The sequence below is a fragment of the Acyrthosiphon pisum genome, chromosome A1 (genome assembly GCF_005508785.2).
Source record: "Acyrthosiphon pisum isolate AL4f chromosome A1, pea_aphid_22Mar2018_4r6ur, whole genome shotgun sequence".
In the NCBI taxonomy this organism is placed as follows: Eukaryota; Metazoa; Arthropoda; class Insecta; order Hemiptera; family Aphididae; genus Acyrthosiphon; species Acyrthosiphon pisum.
This window is the reverse complement of record NC_042494.1, coordinates 32863169-32887812: the sequence shown is the minus strand read 5'-3', so window position 1 is coordinate 32887812 and position 24644 is coordinate 32863169. Positions and strand designations below refer to the sequence as shown.

General features: G+C 29.8%; 1 protein-coding gene across 1 annotated transcript in view; it reads left to right on the top strand.

The window, feature by feature from the left end:
* Positions 1-24644, top strand: part of LOC100165486 — a 261915-nt gene that overhangs the window by 85090 nt on the left and 152181 nt on the right. Inside the window, exon 3 of the mRNA XM_029486931.1 lies at positions 17563-17770. Coding sequence (XP_029342791.1) covers positions 17665-17770 — 106 coding nt within the window. The 5' untranslated portion in view covers positions 17563-17664. The remainder of the gene's footprint in view (positions 1-17562; positions 17771-24644) is intronic.

The window sequence follows — 24644 nt, the reverse complement described above, 5'->3', positions numbered from 1 at the left end:
CTAGTTTAACCTTTTTTCCTTTCTACATTTTAAACGATTATAGCTATAAATAGATATTATTAGTGTTTAAAATTAAATACCTATCCTTTTTATTTATTATAAATGGAATCCTAAATACAATAGAAAATATTTTGATAATATAACGGAAAATATACTACCCGTACACGGTGTTAAAAATATTTAAATTACATTTTATCAAAAGTGTACGACTGTACCTATAACATTTATTTTTATTTTTCATTTATTGATTATATATTTGTGTTATGCGTACTTCATTAAACATTGAAACTTTCGTACGAGTACACAATTTGTGTACCATATTCATGATATTGCCGACGTTTTAGAATGAAAAAATTGTATGGACATTTTTTATTCATATAGAATGTATTCATACGGTATTATTCGAATGGGGAATTGATACTGTATACACGAACACCTGAAGGGAACAACTCGCCTACTTTTTATTATTATTATTATTATTTTTTTTTTTATGTGTAGGATTGAGAATATAATAACATTGTCCCTTTGGTTACACAGAGAACAGAATTCTTCGCCCGTAAATTATTTATAAAAGGAAAAAGTTTTAATATTTCCTCATTCAAGTGTTTCCTCTTGCCCCCTACTCTGGCTCTATAAAACGTTATTTCTTCGTTGCCCGTCTTATTCATAACCAAAAACCACATGTATACATTCCATATTCTCGGAAACGTTTCACCCAAGGTTCATTTTTTATTAGACATTTTATACATCTCTACTATATTTTCCGTTTGTATTTTCACATACCTGTTGTGTTTACGCATGGTCGGTGTCTCTGCAGGATTGCGATAAAAACACGTTATTTATGGTTGAAAAAAATTAATAATACTCATTTTATGCAAAATAATAATAATAATAATAATAATAATAATAATATGATGTACACCACTACGTGTGTCGTGTGTAACGAGATCATAAATAAAAAATAAATGATTATACGATTTAAAGTTATAAAACTAAAATATTATATGGGTACTCTGTAGTCATATATGGCGTTATTGCTGTTTAAATAATATACAAATAGAAGATATACATTGTAAAAAAGTTTTCCCCAAAAAATGAGAATAAATAGTTTCTTTAAATATCGAGACAAGAAGCTTTGTTTTTATTATAAATTATTGTGTAATAATTCAAATCTGGTGTCTTATTAAAAAAATCAACTAGACGTACCTATCTATTGTTATTATATAGTCTTACAACTACTATATAAAAAATAAAATAAAATAATAACAACATTAATCATAATCTGTATGACTGTATACAATTATTTATGATGGCAATTGCTCAATGTGAATATTATGTATAGATAATGTATAATTTAATTACGTATTCAAAAGCTTATATTATTATAAAACGTTTAAAATTTTTGAAGATAAAAAACTACAGGAAAATATGTTTCACTTTTTCCTTCCGATATATTTGATAATATCATTAAAGTGCTTTACCAATCACTATAATAATGGCTATAAATTAGTAAAATAATTTGAGGAAATACAAATTTCAAACAGAGTACTGGGAAATACTTGAAAATAATATTTTTTTCAAAATTTATTTTAGTGTCGTTTAAAATCCAACAGTTATATTGTTGTAAGAACATAATATTATTATAATACTTTTGATATAATATAATATAGTATTATAACGAAATGTTTGTTTGGTAAGTAGTGAAAGAATCTGTCATTGGATACTTGGGATAGAATTTTTTTGTTGAAATTTACTATCTAATAATAATTCAATTATATTATTAATATATTTTTAGTTATGGAAGTATCTTATATGGTAGACACATAATATTGTGTAATTTAATTTATGGTTCATGAAATAATATAACATATTACAAGGCTTTCATAATTTTAAGCCATGAATGAGTATTTTTTAAATTAACTAATTCAAGTATCTTATATGGAAATTTATACATAGAATCACTAGATTTCTGAAAATCCATTGCTATGATTTATTTTTATTATGTGGTTAGAAAATCTAGATAATCCACTTGGATGTAACCAAATTTTTAGGAAACACGCACATTCGGTTTCGATCAGCTTTTGTTTTTAAAAGATTAGTCTTAAAAAAATAAAGCCTAGTGGTTTAAGCAGCTTTTGAATTCTTGACGACTAGTGCGTCTGTTGCGTGAAAATTAGTTTTTGTTGGTCGAATGTGATTTTTTTTCCGCCACCACTGAGACCGAAACCATTAACGGCTTAGTGAGAGATTTCCAAGTAGGATAGCGACGTCCGAAGAACGAGGGTTTATTTCATTAGTTCGCCTGATGTCCCATAAGTTTTTATGACCCTTTAATGGACTCGTTTTTCCATTAAAATTGTGGCAATATTTGTGTACAGTATTCAATACAATTTTGTAATTTTATCTCACCGGCAGTGTTATTTGAATTTTAAGTACCTATAAGGACTGAGTTAAAAAAATAATAATGCAAATTGTGTTAAAAAAGTTCTTTTTTACTTTTTTGTTTATTTTTATGCTGAAGTCGATCATAATAATTGATATTCATTATTAAAATATTAACGATACTTTTCAAATAAATATAAAAACGTATGAATGTTTAAGTACCTACTTAGTGTTTAAAATATAAATAAATACCTGAATGTATATAAACATGGAAGAAATATCTTAAAATGTTGGTAGGTATTGCATTAAACCTATATTAATTATTTTATTAAGAAGAAAAGTTTTTTCAAAGTATCACATCATTTATACTATATAATACAAGTAATATAACATATAAACGTTAGTTGTTTCTTTTTTTCTACTTATATTGTATGTATTTAAACAATAAATGCATTTTCATGTTTTATGTTAATGTTTCATTTGATCAATAAAATATATTATACCTGCTACATACTTGTCTTAAATCAATATAAATCTATTTTCTCTGGAAAGGAATTTATGATTAAATCAAAATCAAAATAGGGCATACACGTTTAATGAATAAAAATATTGTTCATAACTGTTGGAAATAAATTATTGTTGGCTGGTGAATTAATTAAAAATGAAAATGAAAACTAATTAAAGTTTAACTCGCAAACGATCTTAATTTTTACGAATTACAGTTACAAAACGGTGTCAGATTCTATAATATATTCACATTTCATAGAATTTGGAATTTATTAGCATCATAATTTGTGTAGAATAACTAATTAACTCCGTTATTGAAAATATTATTTAAGTAATGTTTATAAATGAGGCACATAAAGTTATATTTTCCATGTGAAAAATGATATTATGCTAATATAATTTATAAGCAGATTAGGTTATGAGATTTACCAAATAGTAATATTAATAAATAGTGGAATAAATTAATTTTCGTTTTAAATTTTCGATTTTCAATTAATTATTATATATACTATCTTAATAAAGTAAGATGTATTTAATATGTATTATTTTTAACTGTTGCTTTTGTATCCAAGTGCTGATAAATTGGTGAAAATTGCGTATTACGATTATCTGCTAATTTTAAATTGGGATTATATTCAAATATGACAGTTTATTATACCTTCATAGTTTGCAAGATACTGTTATAAAAATAGATATCTACACCATTATTTACAATTCTTATCGGTAAGTAGTTTTTAGTATTTGTTTCAGCGTTTCACTATGGCATTATTAAATTTCTAAACGTTTCTTTGAGGTGGAAACAGTTTTTTGTTCAACTATTAAAAACTCCATACATTTCAGTCTGATTAATACTTCTCAGTGGAAAATAATATGGTATATATATACTGTAAAGTATTGTGTGTTTTGTATTTCAAAAGTGACGGAGACGGCGGCAGAATGAACGCATTGAAAAGAATAAGTCGCCCCTTTCGGTTGGACAAATTAGATTGTGGTCCGTATATGTAGTACTCGCCACTATGGCAGTCATGCATCCAGAAAGGCGTGAAAATGGCCAACTTTCTTAGATGTTTCCGGGGTAAAAATAGAAAGTTTAACGGTCGTCGCCCGGGGGAGAAAAGTACAAGGAAAGTATGACAACCACCACCACCGCCACCACCGCTACCACCACCGATGCTGGCGTATACGGCAGGTCTGAGTGAGTGTTTGAGAGAGACATGATGAGGGGAGGGCAAGAAAGTGTCAGAGTGAGTGGTGTGGAGGAAGGGTCATGTGCGAAAAAGGGCGGTGAATTTTCGTCACGTGCTATTTCGCTTCCAAAGTCCCGGGATATGATGGCAACTTGCAAATAAAAACTTGTGCAAAAGCTGAAAACCTATTTCGCCTTTAAACGCCGTTTAAACGGGGTTGCCACCAGAATCACTTACCGCGTGGAGAGGTGGTTTTTAAAAAGCACACATATTTGACTTTTAACGGGTGCCTAGTGCTTTTTCCTGTTTCGATGACGCCGTACTCGACAGTCACGTACGACTTTTTTAAATTCTACATTCGTCGTGCAGACTCATTAAAATCAATCACACGCGTATATGGTACCTACAGCTACATATTAGGTACCCATTGGAACCAAACAATTTTGAACATTCATCCATGCGTGTACAAATCGAATTTATTTTTTATTATTTCGTTCAACAATATAACATTTAATAACGACGAACCTCAATGTTGGTTAAAAACATCGGATATTAACTGATATTATAACGTGTTGTTTTGTGTATACTGATAAAATATGTTGAAGTTTGTGAATTCGTTCAAAATGTCACATGAACTGTCTACTTGGAAAATGGAAGGACACTTAGTACGCCAATGCAATGGAATTTATGAGAATAGAAAAAGGTTTTGGGAATATTAAATTTGATAGCACATTTCATCACTGTTGTTCAAAAACGATTCTAATATAAATTATTTTGGATATATTTTAAAACAGAAATCTCATTTTCAAATACTCACAAATAAAAAATATAACTCTAGAGTAAATAATAATAATAACAAATATAGTGTAATAGTTTTCCGGTTTATTTTTAGATTTTTATTATAACATTTTATTTAAAACTGAAAAATTAAAAAACTATTTTACATAATGGAATGTATTAAATGTTTTTATATGAAACTAAATTATAATATTTTCATTGATATTATTATACATTAAAATATGCAGTTGAAGATTTAAAATTGTTTTGCTTAAATTTTAATATTTAATTACATTGAAATATTATACAGAGGTCTTCTTTGAAACGATATAAATCATATACCTATTATAAGGCTTATATCAAATGCTAATATTAGGTAGGTACTTACTATAAATTAGTACACATTAATGTATTACATAAAACCTAACATAAATTATATTAAATTGTCTTTATTAATTATAAATACATTTATAAATTGTCTACTATCGTCATCTGGAGTTTAACATGATATATATCGTTTGTTTTATGTACAATATTGAAATATTATATATATTTTATTAAACTTTATAGGTATTTTATTTATATTTTTTAAATGCACCATAAGAATAAACAAAATGTAATAAGATAATATATTATTATACATTTAATTATTATTAGTTCTAGTGAAAAGTTATTTTTCTTTGATGTTTTTTTTTTGTTAGTATTTCTTGACTACCTTTGAAGTTATGGAAAATTAAAAAACACGACAAGTCGAAAACCACGTTTGTTATTGAAAATAATAATAATAATAATAATAATAATAATAATAATTATTATTATTATTATTATTATTATTATTATCATTATCATCATTGTGATTCTAAGAAATGAAGTCACGCAACTGTAATAATTTTCGTCAGAAATAAAAAAAAATAAGATTCATTATTGTTATGGTAATACGAAGAGCAAAAAAATTGTTTTACAGTGACAACAAAGGCACGGCATTGCGTCCCTAGGTCCGGATTAACTTGGCGTATCCCGATAAATTTTAGCGTGCCACGGTGTATTCTTAATGTGTTGCATGTGCGAATAAAACCCGAATGGAATAGACGTTTTCGGTGTTGCTTTTAGTGTTGTTTTTGTAGCGTGTTTAGTCGAAGGAGGAGTAGACACTAAAAAAAAATATATGCCTAGTTATATACATATATATATATATTATAAATATATATTGTAGTGATACTAATAAAAAAAAATAAAAAAAAAAAATACGAAAATTAATATTTACAATTTATATTCGGATCACGTTTTTGTCCCCCTCGGCAAAAACGTCCGAAAACAATATATTACACAAGTCCGTACTGTACATTATGCATTCCGGAAGTTTTGTACGCTAATAATATTCTGAAAAAGGAAACCTTTCGCCTTCTCCGACTTGAGAGCAGTGAAATAATATCAATCCTGTATACACGTACAGATATCGGATGCTTGTAACTATTGCCTTGCATTATTTGTGTTTGTATTTAATCAATCAAAAATAAACGGAGGCGAACACGGCCAATATACATAATACTGTGCAGACTTAAAAGTGAACAGTTCATATCGTTTTATTAGTACTTAAATTCAAATTGACTCGGACAAATTTCGTTATTTGTGTTTTGCTTAAAGAAATACCCATAATGAAATGTTAATTTATTTCAAATTTATACTCACAGTTTGCACAACGGAGTCGGAAAGCCATTATTTTATACTCTTGTTTGACGGTTGATATTGAAAAAAGTTGAACTAGTGAACACGACGTTTAAATGAACTATCCAACATCATTCGTTGCTACATAATATAGCAAAATTGAATAAATGAATTAAATTACAATTTTTGTTTAAAATTCCCCGTCAAATGTTTATTGGTGTGATGCAATTTATTTTGATTCACTTTTAAGTCGTAAATTTACTCAGTGTATTAAAAAAATAAAATAAACTGTAGGAAACGCGTTTTAATGAACATCGGCGTAAGCCACTTGTTATGTTTAGCTATTTGGTTTTATTATTTTTTCATTTCACAAATAATAGATGGCATTTTGTTTTATTGAATATTCTGCATGGCTTGCTTTTTAACAGAAGCTATAAAAAATCTACCTATCTTAATAAGTAAACTTTAAATTGGAAAAAAGAAATTGATTATTTATCAGCAACAACTCACAAATAAATGAATAATAAGGTTCTACATAAATGTTTTATCAGTTCACAGTAGTAGGTAGTTGTTATTTTGAGCAATTTTATGATGTAACAGTTTTATATGTTATTTAATGAATTTCATTGGAAATTTAATCATAAGTAATTTATTAAATAATAATATTAATTTCATATTGTCATTTGTAACACGTGAATCTATTTGAATAGGTACCTAATTGTATTTACTTTTAATGACATTAAAATATTGGTGTACATAAACTATCAACAAAATATTTTAGCTCAAAGGTAGCCATCCGCAGCATATTATTTTTTTTTTTTACTTTAATTATAATTTAGCATGAACCTAATGACGTTGGGTTTTTATTAATCGGTATACAGTTTGAGACAAATATTTCTATTTTTTATTCACTTTGATATAATTTTGAAATTTTTCGCAAACCATGTGGCGATCAATATCACTTTTTTAATTATTGAGACCATTACCATGCATGAATAATATAGGTTTATAGGTATATAAATATACTTTGCGTGCTTTTAAATAAATAATACATTTTTATGCACAGGAAATGAATTTATTCTTACATAATATTTTTTATATCGACGGATTGAACCGAATTCCCCGAGATTTTATTAATATGAAAATAAAAACTTAAATAAGAAACAAGTTTAAAAGTAAAAAAAATAAAAAAAGTACGTAATGGTAGGGTGTTATACGGGGAAGGCTGCAGAGCCCAATTTCTACGGGGAGGGTGAGTCAGCTGGTTAATTGCGATGTCATGTCACTGGGTTATTATATCTCTTCGGGCTGCTCGTGTTATCCTCTACATTATAATACTGCAGCTTGTCCGTCTTCCCCTCTATCGCCTCTCAAGTTAGCCTATCCTTTCACCAAAGCTCTATGCTATCATATTATACCGTCGACGACGTTACGCAGTTAATATATTATTATTTATTATTATCAGGACTTGAAATCGAAATGAACATTTTCAATTTTAATTTCAACTTATCATCGGTTTTTTTTTTTTATTTAAATTAAATTTAGTACCTAGGTATATTGATATTATAATTGTATGATTTTTTATATTGTTGAATGACATTGATTTAATTGTTTTAAGATTTGTAAGTAGATTTTAACATAATTTTTTTTTTTTTCTATTTGAAATATTAATTTTTATATTCTTTGGATTTTAATTTTGATTTCTAACTAGGTACAAGAAATTTATCGTCGTTTGTGCGTTTCACCATACGTATGGTTTTCATCATATTAGTTATTGCATATTAGTATTGATAAATATATAAGGTAGATAAGGTATTAGGTAGATAATATTATAGCCCCATTGGCTATAATTGTTGAATTTTACATTTTAATTATCATTATTTTTTAATTTAAAACCGATTAGTGTATACAAATTTTAAAACTAATATTACTGTTGTATAAAACAAAGATTTAAATTTTTTCGATTTAAATATAAACGTTGATTTTCATTATCATTTCAGTTTTGATATACCTAACTATATTGATTTCTCAAATTATTTTTAACGATTTCTATTCGTTATTTAAAATCTATTTCAAGCCCTGAATTTATTATAATATTACCTATATGTATTATTATATTCTACGTGCGCGTGCGCGCGTTATGATTTATAATATTATCATAATTATTATATATTGTACGCGAATATTGTAATCCGTAGGCGCGAGACACCCATCGGGATTCGGCCATTTCCGTGGACATTGATCTTTCGGCGCCGTTTTCGAAATGATTATCGCGTACCGCTATTGTAATATAACATAACAACAATTACGCACAATATACAACAATATGCCTGTCAACGGTCGGCGTTGTCCGTTATGTACGCGCCGTAAGTGTTTCGGGCCATAAAACTATCGTGGCGTTAATTTATCGTCGATCGAAATCTCCTCCACGTTCGCGTACTATTATACTGCTGCTGTGTTACGCGTATGTACAATAATAATAATAATATATATTTATGTGTATAATTGTGTGCAGCGTGTGTACCCCGAACGTATTGTTATTGACGCCGCCATAAACGAATCTCGCATATCGACGGCCGCCAACAATAATTATATTATATTAATTTAATACACAATCCCTAATAACGTAATAATGATAATAATAATAATATCATATAGATCGGCAGCCGTTTTATGCGTCGTCGTGTGGTAGAGAGTGCGTTTAATGTCTCGTCGAGTTTTATGACAGTATTGTACGTCGTATTACTCGCGTATATATTATATTATACACTTTTGTGTACGCGCCGTCGGTATAGATATTTTATAGCCGCCAAGTAATTGCCACCGTATCCAAAGTGATCGAGCTTGTTGAATGTCAACGCGCGACGTATAATATAATTCCTGAACTTTAGTGGTTGCGGCGTCGGCGGCGGTGGTCTACAATTTTACTTACAGCGGACAGGTCGTTGAAACGATGCGCATGATGTTCTTCATCGATGATGTCCAACGATTTACGTGTAATACACATAATATAATATTATATGTGTATACAGGGCGATTCATCAAGCGTAATGTGTTCACCCACGCGGTCACACATATTTTATTTCAACTATTAGTCCATTCGAGTTTTGAATTTTAGAATATTATCGAGTGTATATGAAGCAGGGACCGGAACCTTGATGATTTTTACGGTTCCGGTTCCTATTCGGTTACCAGTAAAACTAAAATGTCGGTTTCGGTTCTTAATCGGTTCCCAGAAAAACTAAAATTTAGGTTCCGGTTCCGGTTTGGTTCCCAGAAAATCTAACATTTAGGTTTCGGTTTCTTTTCGGTTTTTAAAAAATAAAAAAATTGTTACCTGATTTGGTTTTTTACTTATAAAAAAAAATTTGTCAAGTAAAAGTATCGGTTCCGGTTTTAAAATTAATTTAAATAAGGGTTTCAGTGAGGTTCCAGTCCCTGATAGGAAGACTATATTTTCAAACAATTGTATTACATGTGTCACTCTGTAACACAAGTATTTGAAAATATGGTCCATAATTAATAATATATACTTTAACAAATTCAAAAATCAAAATTTTAATAAATGTTAAGGGTTGGTAGTAAGCGTGCATTGTAAATCTCCTTGTGTGTACTTTATATTATATTTTAGGTACAGAATTTATAAAGTCACATGCAACGTAAAATCAGTTAAATGTCGAATGCTAATAAGAATTTTGATTCTTCGACACATATCAATCTAGGACATACGACCGTGCATAATTATAATATTATGTAACTTATTAAATCCCAATCAGGAAAAACATTCGTCAAAAAATTTAGGATCTTATGTAAACGGAAAAATAATTTTGATATTGCGATGAGCTGACTTATCATATATCGATGTACAGACTGAGTATTTGAGTTATTTCAGTCATGTGATCGAAATTCGAAGGCGTTACTTACAAAAAAATGCCTGTAAATTACAAACAATACGACCATAACACCGATAACTGCACTTTATAAAACGATTATTATTATGAGTAAGAAGGAAAATTATCATATTTTTATGTAATTCGTCAATTCAGCGTGTAACTCAGTGTGACAATAGTCAGAAATTCTCTTTGAGTCAAACTTAACCTTTGAATATTACATATTTTATTAAATTATAAAGAAATCTTCATCGGAATTTCACTTATTGGTATTTCGAATGAATTTGAAAAATTTAATTTGCTCTCAAAAAATTTATATTTTTCAATCGTTTGTTGACAGTTGCAATATTATGATACAGCGTTGCTTGGGCTCTTAAATTCTTTAATTATTGAATGGATCCAGTACAAAACTATTTTTTACGTTGTACACTTCAATGGCGAAAGAGTTTGTTTTATTTGATATTATAATGATTTATATATTAGTTTCCTAAGTGTTCAAACATTATTGTTTGATGTTTGTGTATTATGTATATTCATTTTATTTAAAGTTTTTATTTTATTGATAAAAAAAAATTATATTATATCTGGTAATATTGAAGTTATTCCGTCCACAAATAAATCAATATTAGTTAATAATAGGTACCTCTACGTATAAATTCAGGATTACGATAGTCATTAGAAAACGCTATATAAGCGACCGTTTGTCCTTCCACCAACAGCAAGTGATGCGGTTGCGGGACAATCATAATATTTACCCTATGACGTATGTAACTTTACTATAATAACTATACACTATATGCATATTATAATACGTCATCTGCGGCCTCTCTCTTCGTCGCTGCCGTTCGAGCAAATTGATGTTGTGTTAGTGACAGAGACCCAGCAACATCAGAGTGTGTACCCATTCGGTTTTCGACTATATCTACTGCAGTGCAATATAAGTACATGTTTATCGAACAAACACGAGTTGTTTTCCGACGACGAGAGGTAGAGACTAGAGAGATAGACGCGAATAGGGAGACTCGTTTAATTATTATTATATGTAGTCGGCCGACTATATGTTTATCATCATCGGGACTATCGTGCTCACCTCCATTGTATCCTTTATCCAATTACGTACCTGTTTGTTTGGATTAGGATATTTGGAAATTGAAAGTGTTTGTGCTTTAGATAATTTGAATACAATTGCAATCAGTATTAATCCAACAGTATTTTATAATTTGTAAAAAATTACTACTAAATTCTAAGTACCGACCTACTTGACTAGTTTGATGTATTTGTACGTAGATATATAAAACTTATACATGCCTATGTCTTCAATTATCAAACCTATTATCCTTAGTACGGAAAATTGAATAACTACAACCTACCTCAGATACTAATCGTTTAAATTTTAGTTTAGATACGTACGAATTAAAAAGCACCATATCAAGCCTAATAGTTTACAGTGAACAAATCGGTTGTCATAAAAAAAGGTTGCACAATCTTTAAATGCCAGCCATACAAACATTCTAGGTATGCTCATGGATATGGGTGGGGCTTGTAGAACTATGAAAGACACCTGAAGTTTATTTTTAGGTCCTAGGCACCAAAAAAATGGGCCAAAAAAGAGTCTGCTAAATTATTTTCTACAAAATTGCTTCTAAGCTGCTGACATTTGAAAGTATTGTCGCATTCGAATACATTATAATTTTATGTTTAAATAAGTTGTATTTAGGCATTTTTTTGTATGTATACATTTTTGAGGGGAGGCAGTGTTAAGAGGTGGGTGGGTAAAAAAATAGTAACCACTTCTGTTACATAAGTCTGTGCACGCATATGCATACAAATCTATAATTATTTAAAGATAATATTGTCTTTAAGCTGCAGTTTTCTTATATATACTCCTGAATTCTACTAAATAAAATTAAAAATACCCTTGAAATAGGGGTCGCCTCATGTGAATCACCCCATTACGTGTATCACGATTCACTACAAACACCGTCGGCACAAAAACCAATATAACACATGTCACCGAATATATTTAATGTTATCATGTTATATTCAAGAAAAAACCATTGTGTCCTATAATTCTATTATAATTTCTACGTGGTGGCGGCAGCAGTATTCGGGCTAATTGGGTGTACACCGGGAAAACCGCATTGCAGGAAAAACGATGCAGTGAGTATATGTGTGTGTGAGTCAAAACACCGGTTGCTGTGCGGTCGTTATTTTAAGATTCAGAGGGGGCCATGGTGGGGAGGAGGAGGGGGGACCAAGACGAAAAAAATCATCGGTTATGCACCGGGTATTTGGTTTCAAGCACCCGAGGTACAGGCGTAAGGGTAGATGGGGGTGCTGAGCGATAGAGTGGCTGGTACCGAATGATGCGCGTGCGCATAAAAACTTTCTCTGGTCCGGGCGCTTGGCCGTGTGTAGTACCGTATACGTATATTATAAGCACATACGTCGGGATAGAGAGAGAGTCACGTGTCAGCGCATAATTTATAATTTCACCTCCACCGCCGCCACCGCCTCTGCTACCAGCCAGCCAACGCGTGTCTTCTGCCGCATATACATAATATATGTATAATATGTGTGTAGTACGGCAGTGTGTGGGTATTGATTTAAAATCAGCCTATATAACGGGTACGTATACGTATATAATAATATGAGAGCATGTGGACGGGTTTTAAACGCGGCTGTGCGCGAAAATCCGATCAAAACGGACGGTCGAAAAATAATGGAAAAAAATAATATTAATAAAAAACACCACGTACACGCGTTCATATAAATGCAAAACATTTAAACATAACGTATATAATAATAATATAATACATCCCATCGCGTGGAAGGGGATGACCGAATTTTTTCCCCGAAGTCCGGCACCGACCTTATTATAATAATATCTGCAGCGTTCAATCCATTTATTATAGTATACGTTTCGTTTAGTTTTGTTTTTTATTTTTTTATTTTTTTGGTTGTTTTTTTGCGCTCGTCGTTCTTTTTTCCAACAAAATGTGAAATCGCGCGTACAGTTCACATAATCCAATAAGCACGTATTATAATATACCTTTGGAAAGGTTCTTAGGACGTTCAGAGTATTCTTTTTACATTAATTTTTATCGAACTCATTTCGTCGAAAAATATAATGTTCATAAACACGGAATCGCGTAAAAATGCAACCGTTTAAATCAATCTTTTAATTGTTGCAGTCGAGTAGCTGTATACTTTTTAATAATTACAGGATGGCGTTGGTTGATTCTTAAAATGGCGTGCGAGTGATTTTAATTGTTTTAGTTATTGGATTTAATAGTATTCAGTATCAACAAGCCAAATCTTCAGTTACCCGAGTAATGAAACTATGAAACTGTTATCTTAATAATATGTATAGTCACCTATTTCGTATGTAAAACATTATTTTTAGAACACTGTGATACAATTAAATAATATTATAATACATGTCGTGTGTGTCTATCATTATATCGTAATACCTTAATAATATATAAGGTAGTAATAAGTATAATATCATATTAATTATCAACACAAGTACACAACGACAACACACCTATAAATGGAGATGCCAATAAGTATTTATTATTTCCCATATTAACCCGCTACCCTAGAAATAGACTTGAAATAAATAATTTTCTAGTTTTTCTGTTAAATTGCATCCATTACTTGTGGAATTGTTTTTCTCGTCCGCTGCCGTGCTAATCCGGATATTATTATTACAACATGAATTGCAGTCATGCACACTGTGTAAGTGTACTATGATACAATGTATCTCAATAGTACCTGCAATACTATGGGATGCGGTGCCAAAAGGAAATATTAAATCAACGAGAATTGTTTTGTCTACGAAAGTGTGAACATATTATATATTATTAATCACATAATCGTAAGTGTAGGTACTTCAGTAATCCGAGTATAACATTTGCTATTGCGATATTGACTTTTATTAAAATATCATAGTTAATAATATTTTAACGTCAATCGGTGTATTAAATATTCATGGATTTATCGTTTACTCGTCTATTGGGATTAACCTGAATCTAACATTCTATCATAATATAAATATATTTTATAAAACTCGAGTTCTATTAATTCTAGTAATTCTCAAAACTAATATATGTAGTATGAAATCCTGAAATTCATATTTTGTAGCTATAATGTGTCAAAAATTGGAGTTCCTAATATAAATTTAGTCGGCGACACAAATTTGTGTTGATTGAAATACCAAACATTTCAAATAAGACAATATATACCTACGTACTACATAAGTACATAACAGGAGTATGTAAAATAATGTTTAAGTTTTTGTCATATTTAGTATTCAAGTTATCAAATAATTCCTAGACCGGTAATCGTTAATATATTTATAAATCGACAGATATGCTCTGAAAGTCTTAAAATAATATATGAAATTATGCAAAATATTATAAAAAAAGATAATAGATATGTAAATGGCTTGAAAGATAATAATCAAATATGTCAGTATGCATAACATTTTAAAATATTGTATGGACAAATGTAAATTAAAAATATATAAATAGATGAGCTTTATATGAAATAAAACAATGTTTTGAAACAATTTAAGAAAAATAAACATTCTATTTTAAATTATCATAAATATTCAAAGACTGTATAGATAGGAATAAAATGTTAGTAAAATTTATTACTGTTTTTTTCACAAGTATATGAAATAAAAATTATTAATAACATATATAATATGCATTATTCTATATGTGCAAACATCTAAATGTGTACAAAATAACATTTTGTATTGAGAAAGGTTATGTCTTGAATACAATTTTTACTTCACTTATTTTAAATTAAATTCATTGATAATAAATTCTCAGCCCTGGTAATAATGTAATGATATTTGTTCAACAATAACACAGTAAGTAATCTGGTAATTCAATAATTAATGATTAATTCTTTGAAATATTATTTTTCTTTTGTATAACCATTTCATTTTAGTATTTATTTTATGAATGACGATGACTAACGGAAATGGCCTTAAGCTATATTGTTTTGGTTATTTTACCAACTATCATTAATTAATTTGACTAGATATCATATTTTGGACCAACTTCGGGTTTCCAGGTACAGTAATTGACGAGCGTTTTATTTGTTAAAAACTTTTAGGCCTCTGGCATAATAATATTTACTTTTTCTCATATTATTATTCATTATGCATGTGACATACCGCAGTATAATAAATTACTTTTTGTTTTTTATATACACGACCTGAATAAATCACAGGACAGGGAAAATTCCCATCAATATAAAATAATAATAATATAAGTGAACAAATAAAATTATTCCCGATAAAATATAATTGACCGCCGTTTATTAAGAAATTACGATTATATAGAGGGATGTATAATAAAAGAGGGTGTACTTGTACGGTTATTTTGCTCATAATATAATTTATATTATATATATATATGAATATCTATAGTATCCCAGGAAAAGGCCTGAGGAAATGAAAGGAGAGTGTGTTTGGGACGTCGAAGCCCACGAGAGGAACAATTGTTTTTATTACGGGAAACTATATACGTCCTTTTCATGCCCAACACGGCGCTGGTTTCTCCAGAGTTTATATTTTAGCATATTACACCCAAAAGAGGCAAACTGAAAATAGCCAGTAACTGACCGAAGAATATTAATGGTTCTGCTTTATCGAATTTAAAACGTTAAAAATCAAACTGACTGTGTGGCGTATGTACGCGAATTGAAATTATTTCGAAGCAGTCTTCCAGTCTGTCGTGTGTGTGGCTGATTAATTGCGAAAGTTCTCCGCGGGACGGAAGCCATTGTTGAAGTATAGTTTTACTGGAATGTCAACCATATTTAGACTTATGTGATTTTGAATATATCTCCCCCGAACACTATCTCTTGTGAAGTATTAGCGTCGTAAAAACACAATTCTCATTTAAATGATTTATTGTTCGGGACGGAAACTAGACCTGATTACACTTGATATTAATTTCAGTTTGTTGTTTGTACTGTATATATCTCACCAATCTCGTCGATTTACGCTTTATTTAAGAAGTGAATATTGTTGTATCTCTGAACTATATTAGTCGATGTGTACCTACATTATATTATTGTTGTTATGATATATAATTGTTTTATCGGTAGACAATAAAGTATGTTCTTCACAGCGAATCGTTGTTAAAATTCATCCATCATATAGGTACATAATATTAAAAACACATTTTCGATACTAAATATAATTTGTATTTACATATTATAAAATTGTTCTTTTAATATTGATACGATTTACGATTGTTTAATTAAAGTGCTTAAAACGTATATTATATTATTCTCAATTTATATAATTCAACCCTATTGTTTACTTATAATTCAGCAATTATATACGTAATTATATTCATATATTTGATAAAATATGATGACAATATAGAAATAATAATGGCTATAAAGTCTTTCAAAAATGTATTTTATTGCAACACAACAATACTGTTAGAGTTGAAGCAAGAAATATTTTGTCGCACGTGCATTTTCATACAGCGGTAAAACTTTCAAATGCTTTACGATCATGGTATGCGTGCGAATGATAGAGAGGGAGCTTACAGTTTTAATAACAAAGGTCTCAAAGTTATATTTCACGCAATTAAAACTGAGTTGATTCTCAATAAACTTTCGTTTATAACTAAACACTCGCGTTCATTAACGAAAATTACTGAACGTCTTTATCAAGTAAGCGTTTAAATGAAAGACCATATACCTGCAGGAATACTCGCAGAAGCTATTGAGTATTCAACAGGTATTGTATAGAATTGTAAACTCGATCTGAAAAACAAACAAAATTTAAATCAAATGAACAAATGGTTGATAATTACATTCATTCACAGTGCATCGGTATATAAGTACATTTATATGCTCATTTTGTTTAACATCTATTATAATTTATATTATTATATAATATGTAAAAAACGTAAAAAAAATATATTTGAAATTCCTATTTAAACTATATTAATTATTATTATAGTGCACATATATTACATAATTTTTCTTCCGTAAATCTATAGATAACTAACGACCAGTGATAAATGTATTTTATATATTATTGGTACACGGTTAGTGGTTACTTAACAATGTTCTTTCATTCTTAGTAATGTAACATTTTTGTTTTTTGTTTATAGATATGTTTGAAAACCATTGTGTTGTATTGGTTAATTGGATATAAAAATACGTTACAATTAAAACTACCTATATCTGAGGTGACGTGAAATGGTACTCAGGTGATGGACAAACGCCTCGCAATGATTCCATTTGCACTCTCCAGCAAGTCGGTCTATTATTGGCTGTGCTTTCTTCTCACAATTATCATAGTACAACCAGCACACACAAGTAAGTCGTTAGTTTTTACTTTTTATTAATAATATTATAATATAAAACATATACAGTAACGTACGTATTAGGTATATAACCTATAAACTTATATTTTAATTTTGGAATAATAAGTTTAATATATTATTATTATTTTTATTTATTTATTTTTAATCTACAGTTAACATTCTCATTTATCATACCACTGTAGTTGAATTTTAAGTTTCCGCACAATGCTATATACTATATCGTTATAAAACAAGTGTTTTAAAATAAAAAAAAAAAACTTAAAATATGTACATTGTACATAACATTATAATGGAGTAATATATAAGCAACAAACAAATATAACAGTTGTTAAAAAAAAAGGGAAAAAAAGTACTTTTCTTAATATTTATCATTAACATTTTCCTTAATTAATATTATATTTCATCCTTAATGGAGAAGAAAGGATCTTGGTAATTAAAAGTAGCTTTTAACGTTTTAACGTTCGGTGGTTAAAAAGATATACGTATAAATTGTTTTTTAAGGCCGGAAACACTCGGCGGGAGAGACGAGCAACGTCATTTGTGTCAGGAGGATGTCCGTTACAAAGACATTATATTATAAAATATAACGGGATTTAATTTCGCCCCACCCATCATACCTTTCATTATGCTAATGTTCGAACGGCTCACGGGGATTATGAAAATACATCTTGGGCGGGAGGCATAAAACCGCGAGCTGCGATTCCCAAATTATATTGACACGGCCGTTTGTATAGGCAAACCGAGTACACGAGTGCACTGCTACGGCTTTTTATCGTGCGACACAATATTCATTTATTTGTTTTTTTTTTTTTTTTTTTTCATAAAAAGAGTACAGATTAGTGCAATATTCACGAACCATTATTATTATATTTTCAGATCGTACGTTGATACAAAATACACCTCGATAACAGCACAATCATGTACATAGTCCATACTATATTATATAATATGTGTTTATGCAGTATAGTTTATTAAAATATCCTTTAAAGCATACAATTTTTGAGTTGAATGTTGACTTAAATTGAACTCAAGTTCTAAGCTAATCATTCTCATTTTTATTATTTCTGAACATATTTTTAGTATTGTTAACCTTATAAGGAATTCATATCCTTCGTCTAAAATAGTTTAATACATATCACATTTATTTGAAATTCAAGCAAGAAAAATACGCGTAAACGATAGTAGATAATACAAATGATATTTAAAATTAAGAAAATATTTTAAAATCCAATGTTTTTGTTTTGTATCTAATTTTGTAATCGAAACAGATTCTCAAAGTGACAAAAATAATATAGTAAGTATTTATTATACTATAATATAACATTATAACAACTGTATTTCCATTATATTGATTTATAAGTAATCCATAGATCCTAAATAAAATTATACGTGGACTTTAATTGTTTCAAAATTTGTAAATAATTTTTCTAACGATGTTCCCTACTAGATTGATATGTTAAATTTGTATTTTTGATTTGGAAACTCTTATATAACATATTCAAATGTATTCAAAGAGCTATAACTTGTGATACATGTATATTTTCTTAGAAAATTCAAGTTAGAATAATCATGAAATTAATTTGATGAAATAAAAAATTAGATCAACATCATCATAAAATGTTTTTATATAATGTCCAATATTGTAAATGAAGTACAAAATAATAATGAATTCACGACAGTATAAATATTGTTCATTTGATGATTTATATTTTTACAATATTGGAATTTTACAATACTAAAACAAGCTCAATATGGAGTCTACGACTTATTTCAAATAAATAGACATGCTATATGATGCTTTTAGTGCACTTTTACTACCTTAAAAAGAGGTTTGTAAAATAAAACATTATTGCTTAACCAATAGCTTTCTGGTTTCACTGAGAGTTTAATATATTGTCTTCATTTCATTGAACAACCCCATATAAAAGACATTCTAATAAATATAATAGAAAAACATTTACTCACGATGGACTAAAAAAATAAATAGTTATCATGTTATATTCACAATATAAGTTTATTTTATTTAATAATTATTATAAAAGTAACTTGTTCAGAAATTAATTGAAGTGTAAATACCTAAATGAAAAATAAAAACGTATGAAGAGTGTGTTAAAATTGATTATGGTATCGAGCGGATAAATTAAAAATAACTGCCATTGAATCAATTTCAATAGGATATAAAAATGATGTTAAGAGTAGTTTGAACTTTAAACTAAAATGGGCCATCGCGTTCTGAAGCTATTACATTTTTCCAGTATCACAAAAATGACTACAAACTCGATTTTGCGCTTTATTGGAAAATCATTTTAACTATTTTTTTATATCCCGTAAGAACTTTTATTCTTTTAAGCTGTAAAACACAACTCTTTTTTATTTTAAGAAAAAGAAACAGTTTAGTTTAGTTAACGGTATCGTTTTGATCGGAGACCAGTCGCGTGGAAAACTGTTTTTCTTACTATTTTTATTTTATTCGTTCTTTTTCAATACCATGGTTCTTTATTTCCGTTTCTTTTCGGATTTACCCTTCATTCTTTATTTCACCCCAAGAGAAGACACAGCTGGGCCCTGGAGACGCGTCCACACGAGGGGTCGCTGAAACAACAGGCACGACCGCACGAAAGTTTATCGATCGGTCAAAGTTCAAACGTGTCTTTGCACGACCTTTGGTAGTCAATCACTGAATTTCACTATGTGAATGAACTATAGTGGAAAAGAAAGACAAATATAAAGATTGATTATTCAATTGAAAAACGCAATGTTTATTGAAATATTTTGCGACGAATGGCAAAGTATAATATATGTAGTATTGTAGTAGGTAGTACATTTTCTGTTGTTATGTCCGCGAGTTCTTATTTTGTTTTTTAACTCGATTGATAAAAACTTATAGTCTTGGGGACCGTTATCTTCCCAGGAGGGGGGTAGGTTAGGAAATACGATTACCACGGTCCTTATACGGCGTTGCGTTCCGCTGAAACGGAAGCTCCTTGAGCGTGAAATAAACTGGTACTTCCTTAACGGTCAAAGTAACAATATCTACTTCCTCTCAGCACCAACACAGAAACTTTGGCTGCAACCGTAAAGTTTTCTTTTGACCTGACATGGCCACAAGTATGTCGAAATTCGAGTCCATTCACTTTCCTTAAGTCTCCAAAAGCAGACAAAACATTATAACCCAGGATAAACTTAAGGAACAACAACAAAGACATAATTTTCTGATGGTCGAAGATTATTTCTGTAGTACTTAATATTATTATCGGCTTTCATGTCGTTTAAATTGTATGTTTAATGTTTATTGATTAAAATAAAGTTGTTTGTTTAAATTAATACAATCGTGTTTAGTTTATTATAAGAGATTCAGAGCGGTGGAGAGTTATTTAATATACTATATTTTTAACAAGCACACTTAATATAAATAATTATTTTAATGCAAGAAATGCACTTTTTAAATTTAATTAATGAATTATTTTGAAACCGTTTTAATATTATTTATAATTTGTCGTTTAAAATATATAATGATAAAATAATATTGTATTTATGATAAATTTATATTTTTTGCAAAGTATTTAATATTCAGTTTCCATAAAATTATATCGACAGTACGAGAATAGTTACGTTTATGATTTATTTCTATAGATTTAAATAAAACTAGAAACATTTCATAAGTATCTAAAAGTTTTTTCTAAATAAAATTTAATACTAGCTTAAATTTAAATCGTATTACCTTTAATTGTACAGTTTACATGTATACGCATGAAAAATCGATTACATCAATACTATAATAATATTATCATTCATTTATATTTTAACAAAATAAAATTAGTTTCTACATCGATCGATATTTATTTTGACACGAGCAATATGAAGGTACTTACTGTTTTTATAAAAAAATAAAATATTTTATTATTTTATATTATATTGTTGACTACCGTAGTACTCGTTGACAGTTTCTTAAACTTTACAATACATGGCCTGTTCATCTGACGTCCAGACGATATCGAATTTATATTATTAATCCCATTTAGTTTATAAAGAATTCCGGACAAAAACATCTCTTATTTTTCATTTTCATAAAAGCAATTGTACAAGACAATAGTACAGAAATTCATTATAACGGTATTGGAGTGTATATATTTTATCCATATAGTCCGTAGGGAGAGGAATATGAAAAAAGAAAAATCCAAAAGTAACCGCCGGTCCCTTTTTAAATATTAAATACACTTCACATCCGAACCATCGTTTCTCTGAGCATTCATATTTAATAATATAAAAAATTTCTTCTTTCTGAAGCGTCAGTGTACAAGTTTTATGACCGGTGAATTCAGTTTGACAGGTTATGAAAGTGGTGGGGTACGAGTTGATGGCAGTGAAGTGAAGGGAGACCCGAGGGAAATTACGCGGGGGTCCAAATGAAAAATACCGGGAAATTCACTTAAAACAACCCAGAATATTTTATGATTATTATTAGTCTTGTTTTTTGCTCTGGTTGTTATTCTCTGGTCCAAAATAGCTTCTCCTCGCCGTCATCGTCCATATTTTTTACGCTACTTTTACGACACAGTCCTTCCGATTAACTTTTTCCTTAACAATTTTATGGCGTTTTCATCGAAAAAAAAATTTAACTGAATCATTTGTATAGCCGCAATTTGCTAAACGAATTTTTTTTTAGTGTATATAAGTAAATACAAAAAAAATAAAATAACGATAAAGCGCAAAATTAGTCGTGAGGAAATATTTAAAGCGTTTACCGTAATATTTTTTAAACATTGTGAGAAGAAAATATTTTTAAAAAAATGTTTTGTATTCTGAAAACGTATAATATATTCTACTGACCAAAATATGCTTCTAGAATACTAAAACTGGGTTTAAATAATCGAATTGTTGACAGTGAGAGGTACACTTGAAATAATTTTTATAATCCACTATAAATATGAAATGTACTTTTTTAGTTTTTGCATTTAAATTTGTGTGATTAAAAATGACTGTTGATGGATTGATAATTAAAATATTAAGTAAATAATTACTAAATAACAGTGGTTTGTTTAATCAATTATGCTATGTATGTATCTAAATGTATATAATAACAATACACTTTTAACTGTTTGTCTTATTTTTGGTTTTTTTTAAGGTAAAATTACAACATTTTTAGTTAACTCATTAAAATGGAATAATGTGAATATTTTGCGGTGGGTGAACAAAGAATTACTTTATTTTTTAATTAAAACATTAAGAATTAAAAAACTTATTTTTGCAATTCGAATGCTCGTATAAATATTGGATTCATCAACATTTTCTCGGTATTTACTTTGATGTAATTCCCGGTAGACCGATCGCGAACTTTTTTTTCCACCCTCGTTGTATCTGAAAAAGTAATTTAGATCAGACCTAGGATCCCGCGTCGGTTTTTCATTCTTCTGTCCCCTGCCTATCGATTACAAACTTCCCTACGCGGTCTGTCTTCGTAGTGCTTTAATTAAAGGTCTCCTGCTCTTCTCGCGTTACAGTGAAAAGTTTCGTCTTTAATTAACGCCGATAATTATACCGTCGTGGTGACAGTTTATCCATGTACGCCACTCCTCCTCTACGCAACCACCACCCCCCACCACCACCATTGCCACCGCCACCAGGTCGCCGCTATCGAAAAGCATAATTTTCTCATACCCGAAAACTCATATACGCTTACGTCGTAGATCAGCTGATTAAATAAAGTATTGGTCTCTTTGGTTGCCGGCGGCGTGTACTCGGCCCGCGGGCACGACGACAGTCGATCCGGAAAATCCTTCCGAATACGTATATAGTGTAGTGCACGCTTTAAACCCATCGTGAAAAATAATGGCAGCGTGTATACGCGCACACGGAAGAAAAATGTAAACTCGGGATTCTCGTGACAACTAGCGGATAAATGCACTATAACCGGATGCTCCGAGGGATTTGGCTAGGACATAAATCTAGACGCCACAATATAATACTGCCACGCTTCCGTCGCGCTCACGTGTGATATGAGCTGAGAACGATCAAAACACCTATTATTACGGAATCGACGTACCTGTGTACAGAATATTATAAGCACATATGAAGCAAAGATATTATTGATTGATAGGCGCAAATAGCCCAATTTTTTTTTTTTTTTTTGGGGGGGGGGGTTAAAGGGCTAAAGCAACCTCGCGCATAATATTTTCTAAAAACGATATAATATAATGCTTAGTGCTAAGTATGGGTACTAACCTTTGAATTGGGGTGGGGGCTTTGTCAGGCATTTGGGGAGACTAAATCTTCTACCCCCCCCCACCCCTATTTTCACTGAAATATATTTTTACATGTTATACGTGTATATCGATGATACGATATATACACGATTCGTGTCGCGTACAACCTTTATTGACGTTTCGACGTTATCGGACATCGTACTCGACGCAACTGCAGTCGTGTTGTTAGTGAAATCGGCTTTAAAGTCGGAACTTGTTTTCGCATTTGAATTTGATGGTTATACCCCAGTATTCTCGTCCAAGTTGCGTAATTGTTTCGATTACCCACTGCGGGAAACACGATACGCGCCGTTTCATCAAAATGTTAATATTATTAATCTCTATTGTGCGTGTAATGTTATGAAATTTTAGCCTTTTGTGCTAGAGGTCTGTTAGCTGCCGGCAACTGCGGATATGTTTCCCGCAATTTAAATAGGCTCTTGTTATCCGAGTATGGGACCATAATGAACATGAACTTTACATCAAAAGGTGTCCTCTGTCCTTAAGGGAAAAATGTATTCACATATATATATATAATAATATAATATTATATAGGTATATAAACAAAGAGATATATTTATAATGATGTATATATAGGTATATATAGGTATATATTATATATAT